The sequence below is a fragment of the Astatotilapia calliptera genome, chromosome 8 (genome assembly GCF_900246225.1).
Source record: "Astatotilapia calliptera chromosome 8, fAstCal1.2, whole genome shotgun sequence".
NCBI classification, from domain to species: Eukaryota; Metazoa; Chordata; class Actinopteri; order Cichliformes; family Cichlidae; genus Astatotilapia; species Astatotilapia calliptera.
The window spans coordinates 2,660,463-2,675,670 of NC_039309.1; the positions used below are offsets into that span (position 1 = coordinate 2,660,463).

General features: G+C 42.7%; 1 protein-coding gene across 1 annotated transcript in view; it reads left to right on the forward strand.

The window, feature by feature from the left end:
* htra1b (HtrA serine peptidase 1b) overlaps positions 1-13,372 on the forward strand; it is a 29,966-nt gene extending 16,594 nt beyond the window's left edge. Inside the window, exons 5-10 of the mRNA XM_026177837.1 lie at positions 5,964-6,158; positions 7,036-7,068; positions 7,445-7,559; positions 9,275-9,332; positions 11,640-11,735; positions 12,740-13,372. Of these exons, the coding sequence (XP_026033622.1) occupies positions 5,964-6,158; positions 7,036-7,068; positions 7,445-7,559; positions 9,275-9,332; positions 11,640-11,735; positions 12,740-12,908 (666 nt within the window). The 3' untranslated portion in view covers positions 12,909-13,372. The remainder of the gene's footprint in view (positions 1-5,963; positions 6,159-7,035; positions 7,069-7,444; positions 7,560-9,274; positions 9,333-11,639; positions 11,736-12,739) is intronic.
* Positions 13,373-15,208: the final 1,836 nt, after the last annotated feature.

The window sequence follows — 15,208 nt, forward strand, 5'->3', positions numbered from 1 at the left end:
TTGTGGTTCGTCTCGCTCTCCGCTGTGTCGCTGTCTCTTAAATTAATACCGACCCCGGCCCGTTGACTTTGTAATCTCAGCCCGGACAGCGCGCCGTCATCCTAAAAACCACAGAGGGGTGAACACGGTCATTTTCCTGGTGGGCGGAGCTCGGTGGGCGGTGCGTTGGATGGTGGCTTCAGATGTTTCGAGCTGTTTGTGGTTTAAAGGTCTGATTAGAACAGCTGAACGAATCCTTTCATAACCTGACTCACATTGTTTATGTCTGTATATGTTTGACAGCTTGTGCGTTAGCGTGTGTGTTTGTTTATGGGGACCTCATTGGAATAATGCCCACAGTTTCCTGTTGGGATTCATTATTTTAGCATTCTGTTGTTTACGTTTTCAGGTATTTGGGTCGCCGGTTTAAATGCACGTTAGTTTCAAGCAACAAAGAAAAGGAAATAAGTGAACAACTACACTGAATTTTTCTGCTGCCACCTTGTGGTGTTCACTGCATTTTGCAGAGAGCTTTTACAAAATGTACCTTTAAAGCATAAATACTGAGAAGTTTAAATATCAGGTTGTGTTGAGAAATCCAGTCGTCACTTTGTTTATTCCTATTTCAGTCACGTCAGCTGTCGAGATGATCCCACACTGACGTCTGCTGTCAATCAGATCCTTTGACCACACTTTTCCAACTTTTCCATTAATTTTTGCAAGATCAGCTCCACTGGCTGAGATGCAAACAATGGCAGAGCTTCCTGTTTTACAGTTGGCTGTAGACACTGTTGTACCTCTCTCGTGGCCTCTGTGATGATTTGAACCAAAAACATCACATTCATAACTGCATCAGACCCGTTCCCCATTTCTCCCTGTTTGCCTTCCTTGTGAATAGCTTCCTGACAGACGCCCCTCCCTGAGGTCACTCTGATCAGACTTCAGTGAACAGCAGATCGATCAGCGGGAGCTCCAGATGTGTCAGGTCTTTGCTGTTTTTTTCTTATTTCTTAACGTCGTGACATTCAGATACTGTTCATCTGCTGTACATTTTTCTTCCAGGCCTGACAATTCTTCTTTTGTCCTCACTCGTCCAGTTTAGTCAACTTTTTTTAAGAGCACGCTGCACCCTGTGCCAAGAAATGCTACATTTTTGGCTAATAGCACTTTGTGAATCACCTTCTTGGCACCCAAATACAACTTCACGGTGTTATGTCTGGCATTTTTCATAGATTCAACTAAAAAGAATGTGAAAAGGGTGTGCTCTTGCATTCATATGAAATGCATTCATACAAAAGCACAATAACAGTTTTACAATACAAATACTGTGAACATTAACAAATAATAGAGTAAAACAACATCTGTAACAGTGAATGATATTTTTACATGTGCTACTAAGAATTTTTTAATGATTTAAATAATTTGATTTGTGCAAAATTTGGTATTTTATAGAATTTATACACTTTTCAAGCTCATTTCAAGCACTGTGTGCCTTCACTGATCTGGGTGAGCAGGGAGACTGACATAAAGAACAGATTTCGATCTCACACTTGGCTTCTGTTTCAGGTTTCACTTTTTTTTTTGTTTCCTCACCTGCCAGCATCCACGGGCCCGGGCAGCAGTCATGTACAAATGTGTCGATCATACCTGTGCTTTCGGGCAAGCTTTCACTGCACGCCCAGTTTCTGCTCGAGCTGAGATGCCTCCACATCTGTCACATCTGCTTCCATCCTTTCTGTTTTTCATCTACCCTTCATTCCTTTCTGCCCTCCTTCTCACCTTGTCCCTCCTTCACTCTCTCCCTTCAGAGTTTTTCTGTGTCACTCTCTCGCTTACAAAACCTTTAGCAAAAGTGGGTCAGAGCCTTCAGGCTTGTTACTTAACGGAGGAAATTGGCAACACATGTGTCTGTCAGCAGCAAAACAAACCACACACACACACTTACAGAGAAACAGACATTTGTCATGCTTGGTGGAGTGTGGTGTTGATAAAAGTTGGGTCCGAACATCATGACTGCTTTATGTCTCAGTTTTTCTGTTCCACGTCATCCATGTGGGGCTGAAGTAGGTTAGTAGGACGGCGTGAAGTGGGCCAGCGGGCAGTTCACGGAGGGTTGGCCTCCAGACTGCTGCGGGCTGGAGCCAAAGGTTCTTAGGATTTTAAATGCATTGAAGAAGGTGGGAATTGAACACCGAGTCAATGAACAACATGAAGCTACACTGTCTTTAATAGCCAATTTTAAAGTTTGGATTTTTTATTCGTTATAAATCTATAAATATTTTTATAGGCAGAAAAATTATGTTTTCAGGTACCTTGTGACCCAGTGATGTCCCTCTTCTCCAGCAGAATATCGGCCTTGCAGTTTGATGGTGAGGTTTGGGTTGTTTTACGGTTAGATTTCGGCTCGGATGTGCTACAGGAGCACCACACAAGCACAAGAGGTCTCTGCTGTGATATTTGCAGAGGACAGCAGTTTGTCAGATAAGGTTAAACCCAGATTCCACTTGGCATCACCACAGTGCTGACATGCCTTCGCCTCAGAAGACAAATTCTCGGTAAAACCCGTGATGAGCTTTAGGTGATATCAGCATATCTGAAAACCAACTGCATGCCTCTAGATAAGAATTATGTGCATGGAAGGAAGAGGAGTTCGCCCAGGAATGAAGCTTGTGGCGTCAGTCTGCAAGGCTGTATGGCTCTCCATATCAGATAAACTGTATATAAGAGGGATGTAGTCTCTAATGATGACCTTCATGTAAAAAATAAACTTTAAGGATGGAGAAGGTGAGAAGTTCAGGGGGGAAAATGCTCTGGGTGGTCAGTGTGAGTCAAGCAGTTGGAACTGGGTTCAAATCAGTCGTTCTTTTGGACATTAAGTCATCGCCTGTCGAGATCAGCCCAGCATCTCCTCTGGGGGAGTGTGAGCAGTGTTTGCAGCAGTGCGACTCTGTGCATGAGATGCCAACATTGTGTTGCAGTTTTTGAACAGCGAGTATACCAAAGATGGAAGGAGACCACCCTTTTTTGCCTTTTATGAATATGAAGAAATTCACAGTGTAAGGAGGCGGTGTCTCAAGTATTAGTCTTGTAACCATCCATCCATCCATTCGCTTCCGCTTATCCTTTTCAGGGTCGCGGGGGGCGCTGGAGCCTATCCCAGCTGTCGTAGGGCGAGAGGCGGGGTACACCCTGGACAGGTCGCCAGTCTGTCGCAGGGCCAACACACAGGGACAGACAACCATTCACACTCACATTCACAGCTAGTGGCAATTTGGATTATCCAATTAACCTATCCCCACAAACTGCATGTCTTTGGACGGTGGGAGGAAGCCGGAGTACCCGGAGGGAACCCACACAAACACGGGGAGAACATGCAAACTCATCTTGTAACATTAAGGTCAAACATCTAAGTGTCATTTTCCTTGTTTCATTGTGTTTTCCTCAATGAAACTTTAAGGTCCTGAACTTTAAGCTTCCCTGAGATGTTGTGATTTGGCACAATGGACATAAAAGTGAATTGAATATTTAGCCTTAGTGTGTGTGTGTGTGTGTGTGTGTGTGTGTGTGTGTGTGTGTGTGTGTGTGTGTGTGTGTGTGTGTGTGTGTGTGTGTGTGTGTGTGTGTGTGTGTGTGCGTGCGCTCAGTCTGAATGTTTCCTGGATTTAATGAAAAGACCAACAGAGGAGGAGGAGAGAGCGACACTGAGTAAGTCGGGGAGTAATAAGAATCTATTAAAGTGCATTTAAACAAATTATTACTCATAAAAGTCCAAACAGTTCACTTTCACTGGCAAAATAAACTTTGCATTTCCAGTAGGAGAAAGGTGCACTCAGCTTTTCTTTTGCTAAACTGCAGTAACGAGAATGGAAAAACTCAAATTTAGGAGCCAGCTAATCAGAAGTGCAACCTGCATCCAACTGGATTCATTTTCAGCCTCGATTTGCATCCCAGCAATTTGTTCGAACTCTAAAAATCACCTCACACTTGTGCTTTAATAACACAGCAGTGTGACTTAACTTTTTTGGCAGCCTGAGCTCGATCATATTATTTTATTATTTTTATTTTTTGCAGTTGTACATGTGGCAATAAAGCATCAGCCAGTAGTACTGCCGTATGTTGGTGGGAATCGATCGATATGATGGAAAATGATGTGGAAACTGTGCCGAGGAATAGAATATGGACACCAGCCTGCCTTTATGGAAGACAGTTTTAGCAGAACTTCATGTCACTCTTTAAAAGAAAGATTAAGATCAGGAACAGTGTGTTTCATGATTTAACACAAACTGAAGTGAAGTGTGTTTCATGATCAGCACCTTATAAAAGTGCTGTGTTTGTAGTGTTTTCAGCACATGCTCTCTGCCTCTGTGAAGCAACTCATTAATGTACAGGCAAATGAGTAGTGGTCCCAAAACTGAACCTTGTGGAACCCCCACGAGTACTGCTCCTATTACGTAACAACTGTCTGGAAATATTTAATATTTTCCTTTAAGACGACACTTTGCCTTTTCTGTTGGCCATCTTAATCAAAGTCCAGGTTTTGGGTTTTTTTTGGAGAGGTGAAGAAGCTTATTTCTTTCAAGAAAAATGGATGATGATGGTCAGTGGTGTTAGTGATGCTGAGGGTGAAGGTGGGGGCGTAGTCACTAAAAGCCAAACTAAGAGGTGTAGCTCCAAAGAGGAAAATCTAACTAAAGTTACTCCAGCAGGGGGCTGCATTTAAGCTGAAAAAATGTGCTGTTTTAAAATATGCTAAAGTTCTGTTTTTACTTCTAATATTTCTTTCATATTCATTTCTTCACAATGTTTTGCCTTTTTCTGGCCGCCATTGTAGTTTAGTCTCCATGGCTTAACTGGTTAAGTCCACAGACTCAGTGCACCGCCTAGTGGTACAAACTGGTATTCGACTAAAGTGCAACCTGGTCCTAGTTCAACTTCAGTTTGCACCTCATTAACGCAATACTGTTGAACATTAGGTCATAACTGTTGTTTTGTCATAGTCTGATGCTCGGTTTGGTTTTGTAAGGTTTACATCAATTTGCAACACAGGAATATACAATAACTGCCTTTAAGGATTATAACTGTTAACTGGCAAACCTCCTTAAAAGATATATTAGAGAATAAGAGAATCATCTAACGTTTTTACACATGTCAGATGTATTAAGGTGAATAAGGTGAACTTTGCAGGCATGATGTACCAGAATGACAGCTACAGAGAACTACTGAATGAACCTCAGTCCTCAACTGTAGGGCTGAATAACTAAATACTTGTTACAGTTTGAGGTTTAACTGGAAGAGAGCGGTGATCCTCAGGGGCAATGAGGCTGCACGACTGAAATGGTGATTTGTATTTAAGAGTTTGGGTTTTGGGGTTAAGAGGAGGCTTCGTCGGAGTGAGAGAGCTGAGTCAGCTGTCCACAGGAAACGCACGTCTGTCTCCACAGGCCTAAAGAGAATAAACTGCTGTTTACGTGTGTGTGTGTGTGTGTGTGTGTGTGTGTGTGTGTGTGTGTGTGTGTGTGTGTGTGTGTGGTAACTGGGCTGCTGTTCCTTCAATCATGGTGCACCATCAAGGTTTTTCCCACATGGAGGCGTTTGTCATGTTCAGCAGCGTTGAAGTGAAACTGTTTACTTCTTGTTAAATGGGGTCAGTCGTAGTCATTTCTGATAATCCAACGACTAGAGAAAGAAAATGGAAAATGCAGGTTTCTGTCAAACAAAGAAAGACACTCAGTGATTTTTACAGTAAGAGGATCAGAGCTGTCACCCTTCTGAGCCAGGAAAACCTCGGATCATTTGTTTCACTTTCTGTTTTCTTTGCCCAATTTAGAAGAAAGACATGTAAAAGAAGACTTTAAACAAATCTAATGTAGCTTTGTGCACCAAGACCAGCACAGAAATAACCTCTTCCTTCTGTTCGATCAGCTGATTCGCATGTGTGGTGTCTCACTCTGTGTCCTGTCCGTCTCTTCTCTTTGTTGCAACAGATGAAGCTGCCGGTGCTGCTGCTCGGTCGCTCGGCAGACCTTCGTCCCGGTGAGTTTGTGGTCGCGATAGGCAGCCCGTTCTCCCTGCAGAACACCGTCACCACCGGCATCGTCAGCACCACCCAAAGGGGAGGCAAAGAACTTGGCCTGCGCAACTCAGACATGGATTACATCCAGACTGATGCCATCATCAATGTAAGGGAAGGGACAAAGTGTGTGGGTCTTATCAAGTCTGAAAAACACCTCTAATAATTCAAATTTAAGTGTTAGAATAATTTCAAAAAGGGAGACATATTTATATACTATACATGTAAGGAAGAAATTAACTGTTACCAGTGCCGAAGTGCCTAAAATCATGCATTCCACCTGAGGGCCACCAGATGGCGATAGTTGCAAAGGATCTCTGGTCCTATAGAAGTCTATGGGAAAATGGCACGTTAGCCTAACCTCTGTATACAGTTACTGCTAACTTTATGAGCTCGGTCATTCATTGGGTCATGCTGTCATACAGTCTTGGTCATACCATGTTTCAGAGTGAGGGATCATCTGTGATATGGTTTCACATTTTGACCCGCCCCTCTCGTCACATGATGGCCACAGTAAAAGAAACACTAGTCCTGAGGCTTCACAGCTCTTCAGAAACGGCGGATAATGTTGCCTCAAGTGGCCACTAGTGGAAGTGCACTTTCCAAAGCTTCTATGTTTTCGTCATTTTTTCAGCCATGGAGGTCGCTCTTAACTCTTTCCCCCATAAAGACGATATATGAAGACCTCCCCTGCGCCCTTAATGATGAATTTTGACACCTCAATATGTGTCAACAAGGATGCATTTTGATAACCATTGCAATAGGAGGGTTGCTGGATAGGAAGAGGCCACCCTCAGCATCCTCCGATGCACACCCGGTCGTTTTGTTCTATGAGCAGGTCTGAAATATGACAGAAACCGCTCAGCTCAGAAAAAGAGCTGCAAAAGTTTCTCCTAGTAAGCTTTCAATGGGTAAAGCATTAAATAATTGTTTTAATAATATTCACTGAATTCACATTAACTGTTTGCTTGTTTGTTTTCTTGCAGTACGGCAACTCTGGAGGACCACTAGTCAATCTGGTAAGTGAAGGAGAAAAAGTGAGATGACCTGTTTGAGCTGTATCCGTATCATTAAGAATGATATCTGTGAAGCAGAAACTGAGCTCTGCCTTTACTTGGACCACATCCACGTGTTGCAAAACGGAGAAATACATAACCTCATATAAATAAAGACCAAGAAGCATAAAGTCCTTATTAGGAAAGGTAAATAAAGAGTTTAGGTAACGCTTGGCGCAGGGTCCCGGTCCACAGCTGACTCTGATTAGAAGCTTGTTTTCAGTCAGCCACAGAAAAAAAAGAGGCGTCAGATTGGCTGTTTCACAAGCTTCATGTGGGACTCTGGCTTTTACTGAGAAACGCTGGCAAATTAAAGTTTGTTCCTGTGTGTGTGCTGCAGGATGGGGAGGTGATCGGCATCAACACTCTGAAGGTCACAGCAGGAATCTCCTTTGCCATCCCCTCGGACAAGATCAGACAGTTCCTGGCAGAGTCACACGACAGACAAGCTAAAGGTTTGTAGCAGTGTTATCACGGAGCTGATGTCAGAGAGACGGAGCAGACGAGGCCAAAGAGAGCAAGACAACGTGGCACAAGTCTCACATGCTCGAACACTCACACAAAGCTGTGCGTTTAAAAAATGGATCCAGACATAATTTACAAAAAGTAGACAAATGTCTCTTTAAGTTATAGAGAAAGACCCGTGCAGTTTAAAAGGCAATAAAAGCTCAACACAGATGAACAGAAATTCCTAACTGCTGTGAGCATGCTGTGAGCATGCAGTAACATTAAGTTATATTAGGAATATTGAGGTCATTCCTTATCAAAATAAACGTTCACACCTCAAATCAGATTTTTTAAAACTACATTTTCAGCTCAGATTTACAAGGAAACACTTCTTCATGAACTAAAGTTTTGTCATGTGATATAAGGGTTAAGGTTTCTCTCAGTTTTTCCGCTGCAGTAATCACTCATTACTTCTAAACTGAATCCAAGTTTATTTAAATGGCATCAAATCACAGCAGTTCTGTCATCATTTGGTGAGAGCGTGTGGGCGTCCATGTGCCTGCGTGTTTTTTGTGGCTGCTCAAGCTTGTCCGTGAAGAATTTTCATTACAATGCACAAGCACGCACAACACGCCCCCACGAGCAAGCATTAGCTGACAGTGGGAAGGACAAACTGCCTTTTAACAGGAAGAAAGTAGAACCAGGCTCAGTATTTAAGAGGCGAGAGGAAAGAGACAATAAACAGGAGAGTATCGGGAACCACAGCTAGAGGATGAGCCTAGGATTAAATGTGGGTAAAAGGAGACCATGTGTTATAACTTATTTTGACGCCCACCTATCCCAGGTGGAGATGAGAGCCCTGAAAGTTTTCTCCAGTAAATGCCCAGAGAGCATCAACACTTATTGTTATCGCTCTAAGAGACAATTTTTTTACAATTTAGCTTTGAAATTACAAACAAAACCCAGATTTTGTCTCTTTAGATTGAAATACCTAAACTGGATCTAAAATTGACTTAAATACAGTTTTTAAATAAAGCTTAAAATCTGTTTTTCCAGTCCAGAAAGTTTCATGTGGAGCTCTGTGGATTTTAGCTGCTTCGCCCGGTTAAATAAATCTCGGTTTATTTTCCTCCTTGATGAAGTTTGTTTGTTTCGGTAATCATGCTCGGGTGCAGACCAAAACAACTGCACTGAGACCCTTTCAGCTAAACGTAACTCCAGAGTGGTTCGCTCATGGCCAGAACATGATGTGACCAAACTGTCAGCAGATTTGAGATTTGAACCCAAACCACAGCACCTTTATTTCTCTCACCCCAGACTGATTTAGCCAATAAGAAGACTGATGGTGGTTTTCAGTGATGCATTTTTTGGTTTTTTGGTTGCTTCCAGTTTTTCTGTTTGAAATGAAACCAAATCAAGAGAAAAAGCCACACATTTACAGACTCATGAACTGACTCTGACCAGAGTAAACAAGCTCCAGGCTTGTGCCACATCCACCTCCAGTACTCGTACCTGTACCTGAAACTCTGAGACGTTTGCATGGCTACGTTACGTTACGGTACTGTAGCTAAAACGCAAAGATAGATTTCAAAGCTGCCTGTTAAACATTTCACACTTCACTTTAGACTTGTTGATTTTAAAACTAGATAAACGTGATAGAAGAGGATGATGATGTTGACCATAACATGGACATAAAGGGTATTTTTGTTGTTATGTTCTGCAGGTAAAACACCACAGAAGAAGAAATACATCGGCGTCAGAATGATGAGTCTCACTTCATCGTAAGTCCCAGCTTCCCTCACCTCTACTTCTGACATCCACAGAAAAATCATCTAAACTGCATTTAAACAGGATTAAATTGTAAGATTATTTAATGTGTTGATTTCTGTGAGAGCAGCCTGGAAAATCTAAATCCCGACTCAGTGTGTTGTTGACGCTCCCTGGATCCCTAAAATGGATGTTTCTCAATCCTGACTTTCATACATAATCAGGGCGGTGATCATATCGACAGGGTGACGTTAGCTTTCGATACCCGCTGCCAAATGATCGCTTTAAGCAGGAATGTAAGCCGGGCCAGGCCGCGTTCACAGCCTTCGGGTCAGAGTACCCGCCTAAGCTGGCCCAGAGTCACAGCAGGAAACTCCCCAAATCACCAAAACAACCCTCACTTTATGACAGCTTGTTAATTTTAAACATGCCTCAGGTACTTTTAAAATGATCTGCCATCACATTTACGCTTTTCAAGTTTCACCCTCCATCCAAGTACCAACTTTTCTACATTTCACAACACTGCGCAAGAAGCCAAGATAATAGGTAACCTCCTCGAGTGATCATCAGTCAGCTTTATTCATGTCAAACCTATCGTGTGGTGATGCACTGTCAAGCCTGCTGCAAGTGAAAACATGCTGCTGCTGCACATTGGGACACGGTTGGCTGATGTATATCAGTCCTTACATGTTGGAGCTTCCTTAAATAAAACAGCCAGAAAAAACACAAAAGCTGAAATTTATCAATATTCATAAAAGGCTGAGTGCAAAACTCCAACGAGCACACTTGAGAGTGTAAAAGAAGGTTTGAGAAAGGGAAGGGATATACACTCACCTGTCACTTTGTTGGGGACACCTGCTTAACTCCTTCTTAATGTGAATATACAGTCAGCCAGTCGTAACAGCAGCTCCGTGCATTTAGGTGTTTGCACATGGTCAGTATGACCTGCTGAAGCTCAAACTGAGCATCACAATGGGGAAGAAAGGTGATTTCAGAGACCTTGATCATGGCGTGGATGCTGGTCTGAATAATTCAGATTGTCACAACCATCTCCATGTTTACAGAGAATGGTCTGAAAACGGACGATGTCCATCCCAGTGTAACCACAGTGGACCATCTTCTGATGGTTGCTTCCAGCAGGAGAAAGCACCTTGTCACAAAGACTCAAATGGCCACCACAGCCACCTAAACTTAATCCTGTAGTAGATCCTCATGATTTGGTGGAAAGGAAGCTTCACATCATGGATGTGCATCTGCAGCAGCTAAATGATGCTGTCGTGTCAATAGGGACCAAAATCTTTCAGCACCTTGATGAAGCTTCGGCACAAAGAGCAGTTCTGAAGGCAAAAAAGAGTGCTAGCAAAGTGCAGCTAATAAACGGGATCCAGGCAAGAGCAGGAGGTCAGTAACATCAGGGGAAAACAATCAATCAGTGACTCACTGGGATATAATCCAATCAGAACAAGGCCCCAAACCTCCACAGAATCACTCAAAAAGAATGAAAAGAAGAATCAAAACTCATAATTACCCATAAACTCAAATACAACCATACTGATTTTAAGTATTAAAAGAACTTGGTGTGAAGTAACGGCTCTGAACACACAACAATTAGAAAACACCTCCCAGGTTTGAGACCATTTCTTGTGAAAGACATTTTCAGAGGGATTAATGCTCTCAACATGGCTCCAGGGTGGAATATGCTGTTTTAGTGATAATGCAGTGTGAAGCACAGATGCCATTCTGACTGCTGTGAATCAGGACTTGCAACACAAATGTTATTATGACTGAGAAGATAAAACGCTACACAACACTTCTGCTGGTTTGGAGCACCATTTAACCGGCTGGAGACGCCAAATGTCCATTCGCTGATCAGCATAATGAGAAAAATGCTGCATGTGTCATATTTTGCAGCATCTTCATCATATTTGGGGCAGTTAATCTCTTTTATTTTTGCTTACAAACCACAGAATACTTGACGGAGCCTTGGGCACTTCAGAATAAAATACTCTTTCTGACAGGCCTTAATTATGCTGACAGTCAGCGTGGTTCAGGCACCACACACATTTAAATCTGGGCCTGTCATTTCAGACATTTTGCTCCAGAAAGGTGGTGAACACAGTGACTGCATGATGCAGGTCATAGTTCATCACGTCGGCTTTGTTGAAGATGCAGCTTCTCAGAGTTTGCCCTGTCCTCAGGATGTCACTTCTAATCTGAGTGAAGTTTTAGAGCCCAGAATAAATCAAATGCATCAGAATGACGTGCTGAAAACATTCGGTGCAGAAGCTCATGTTCTCACTGGTTTTCTCCTCTTTTCTCAGGCTGGCCAAGGAGCTGAAGGAGCGGCAGTCAGACTTCCCAGATGTCACTTCTGGGGCGTACGTCATTGAAGTCATCAGCAGAACTCCAGCTGAGGCGTGAGTGTTTCATTTCACCCAGTTCACTGTCTACTAAGTTCACATCGGGGCATAAAAGTTCAGGATATGGACAGGATAGCTCTCTGTCCAGAGAGTTTTGTTTCCAAGGCACAAGTGGCACATTTGGCATCGGAGGGGTTCTGGTATGTTAAAGCAGGTACAAGAGTGCACGCTGGGTGGTTACAAACATGCTTCTGCAGACGGTTTTTGCTACTCAAGCATGCTGAAAGCAAACCGCAGCGGCCCACCTGAGGAAACAGCAGGCAGAGTTTGTTTTCTTGTTGTCTGCTTGGTTCATGCAGAACATAGACGGCACTCAGGAGGAGCCTCTGATCGTGCTGACTGCGGGGTATGGAGAGTTCACCTCTGATTTTAAAGCTGCTGTTTTCCTTTTTGGAAACATCCTGGAAGCCAGCAGCAAAACAGAAAAACGAGTGTTTCCCACCCAGAGCGTCCAGCTTGCTCTGGCAGGGAGGACAAACTGCTTCAGTCATAGCTGCGCAGATCTGGGTTTCTCTTTGGCATCGCTTCAGCTCTGAAAGTAGAGCCTCTGTGTTTAACTGTCACTTTGCAGGCATCCGAACCACCTCAACTAGCCTCCTTTTGGTGTGGAGGACTAGGTGCTCTGCTTTCAGCTCCTCGCAAATAAGTGAGCTCCCCACCTTTTCTCTAGGCTGACTTCAGACCCCTTTAGAGGATGTAGAGGAAGCTCATTTCCACTACTGTCAGTCTCATATTTTCAGTCACTACCACAGCTAATAATCTCTATGAGAGCAGAAACACGGTTTCAGTGTCATTTCCATCTGTACATTTTTATTCTTGGACTCTACTACAGCAGCTTTGTATGATTTGCAGTACAAAATAATCCTTCTTTGTATTACACTGGATCTTGTGCAGCCCTTCAGTTCATCCTTTCCCTGGAATATGGAGGTGTGTGTCAGGAATGCCTTTTTATTCTTGGTAGTCCAGAATAACTCGTCTTTTCTTTTCATTCTTTGTAACAGAGCCGGCCTGAAGGAGAGTGATGTCATCATCAGCATCAACGGCGAACGAATCACCTCTGCCAGCGACGTCAGCGCTGCCATAAAGCGGGACGACACGCTTCGAATGGTGGTGAGGCGAGGCAACGAGGATGCCATCCTCACCATCATCCCCGAGGAGGTCGACCCTTGACCTCTCAGCTGACTGAGCTACCATTCAACACAACACCTTAACCGCTCACGCGATCTCGAGCTGGCTCTCAGTGTTTTTCAGCCAATCATGAACACTTAAAAAAAGAACAAATATGTTAGGGTGTGTCTGGGGCCACACCTAGAATTTGTAATTATTAGTACTGCTACTCGTCTTTCATTTTTATAATGCTGACACACCTTCGTAGGTTCATCACTCTGGGATCTGATGCTTCACCCCTGTCATTGTACGGCTCATATTAGCTCTCATCTTTCCTCTTTTCCATCCTCACAGACCTTTTATATCCTACTAACACCATCTGTCGCTACAAAGAGGTTACTGCAGGTTTCCGTAGTATCACTGTGTACTGTATGTTCTCCGTGGGATATTTTTAATAGTGTTTTTTTCAGTATGTGTTTGATGACAATGTTTTCAAAAAAGGGAATAAAATTATTTTTAAAAAAGTCTCTTTATTAATAATCATGATTTTCTATATTTATATTTTCCTATATTTACCCAACATTTGTACAAATATTCACTACAAATGGTGCATCGAGGGAAACCGCTGACATTAGTCACAGCCAATCTCAATAAGAACACCAGGCTTTGAAATTTGTGTAACATTTTTGCTTTTTCTCACATTTTAACTGTTCCTGAACTCCAAGGAGTCCCCGAGTATTCCTCTTCCTCTTAGGCTACGTTCACACTGCAGGCGAAAGCGCATCAAATCCGATTTTTTGGACCCTATGCGACCCATATCCGATCATGGTATGACAGTGTGAACGGCACAAATCCGATATTTTCAAATCCGATCTGGGTCACTTTCGTATGTGGTCCTGAATCCGATACATATCTGATGTTTTAGAAAGCGACTGCTGTTTGAACGGTCATGTCGCATTAAATCCGTCTTTTACGTCACTGACACAAGACAGACACCAATTATCAGCTCCGGAGAAGACATCGCAAACGCTTCCTGGCCATCCAGTGTAGAGGTCACTGAAACTGTTGGGAAGACAACGTTGGGGAAACGTGAACATTTTATTTTCACGTATATTTTATGTACTGTATAATCTGCAACTATCCTTTGAAGCAGCGCTCCTCTAAAACAGCAATAAGGATAATTATTAGGTTATCTACATTATTATGTAAATAACTGAAGGAAACGGTTTCCAGGGCCTAATCCGTGGATCGGCTTCCTCCGAGGCGTGGACGTCTATCAGCAGAGAATGTCCCTTAGTCTGTAACACAGTCAAATATATTCTCAAGTAATATTCAAGCATGCCATTCAGCGTGTTAGTACGAGCTCGGGAGCAGCTTGGGAGAACAAGAAAACAGAGACTGCTTCAGATTGTCTTCCCAAATCGACTCAACTTTATTCACAAGTACAACAGTTTATATAAAATTCATGAGACAGCAGATTTATCAGTTTAAACCAGTACAGACCAAGATAAGGCAGCGTCTTCCTGCCCTTGGGTGAAGAAGCATCCTTTGTGTAGTTTATTAGTTCAGCTACAATTGTGATTATCTCAGCGACATATTTTCAAGGCACAAAACGAAGAGTTCTTACATTAGTGAAATCTGAAACAAACCATTTGGCCTCAACAGGCGTCTAAAAGATTAAGAAACTAATGTAGCTGAGGGAGTGATCTCTGTGGTATTTCAACCTTGTACCAGCCTGTGATTCTCACACATCAATTCTTGGGTCAAAGAGAAAAATAACTAAAACAAAGGGGCCTTATTGAATGACAGAGTTTTCCTGTATAATGTCACTATAAAACAATATCCAGTAAATGCTCCCATGGTACTAAAATACCTAACAATAACAAAATAACTTAAAGCAAAAATTGGGAAACGTAAAGTCCGAAGTCTTTATATTAAGGCCCATCAGTCACACAATACTGTTGCTCTGGGTCTAAACAGAGCGCGCTGTGTGTGACGTCTTCTTTAGCACATGCGGGCCGCTTTGAGCGTTCACACTAGAGCGCGTTTGCTGTCGCATTTTATTTGTAGTGTGAACGAGCAGACAAAAAAATCGGATTTGATCAAAAAATCGGAATTGAGCATCAAGACCTGCAGAGTGAACGTAGCCTTAGTTTCTCTTACGTAGGCTACGTCATCATGATGAATTTTCATCACTTCCTTGTCATAACAGGAAACTTTTCAAGCTTTACTTTGTTATCTTTACAAACCAATAGGAGCTTATTTAAACAGACTTTTCCTAACATGACAAATTATAACAAGAGTTTCTTTGCCTGAGGAGACTTTCAAAAACATACAGATTTAGTTAGAACAAGAAGCAGAAA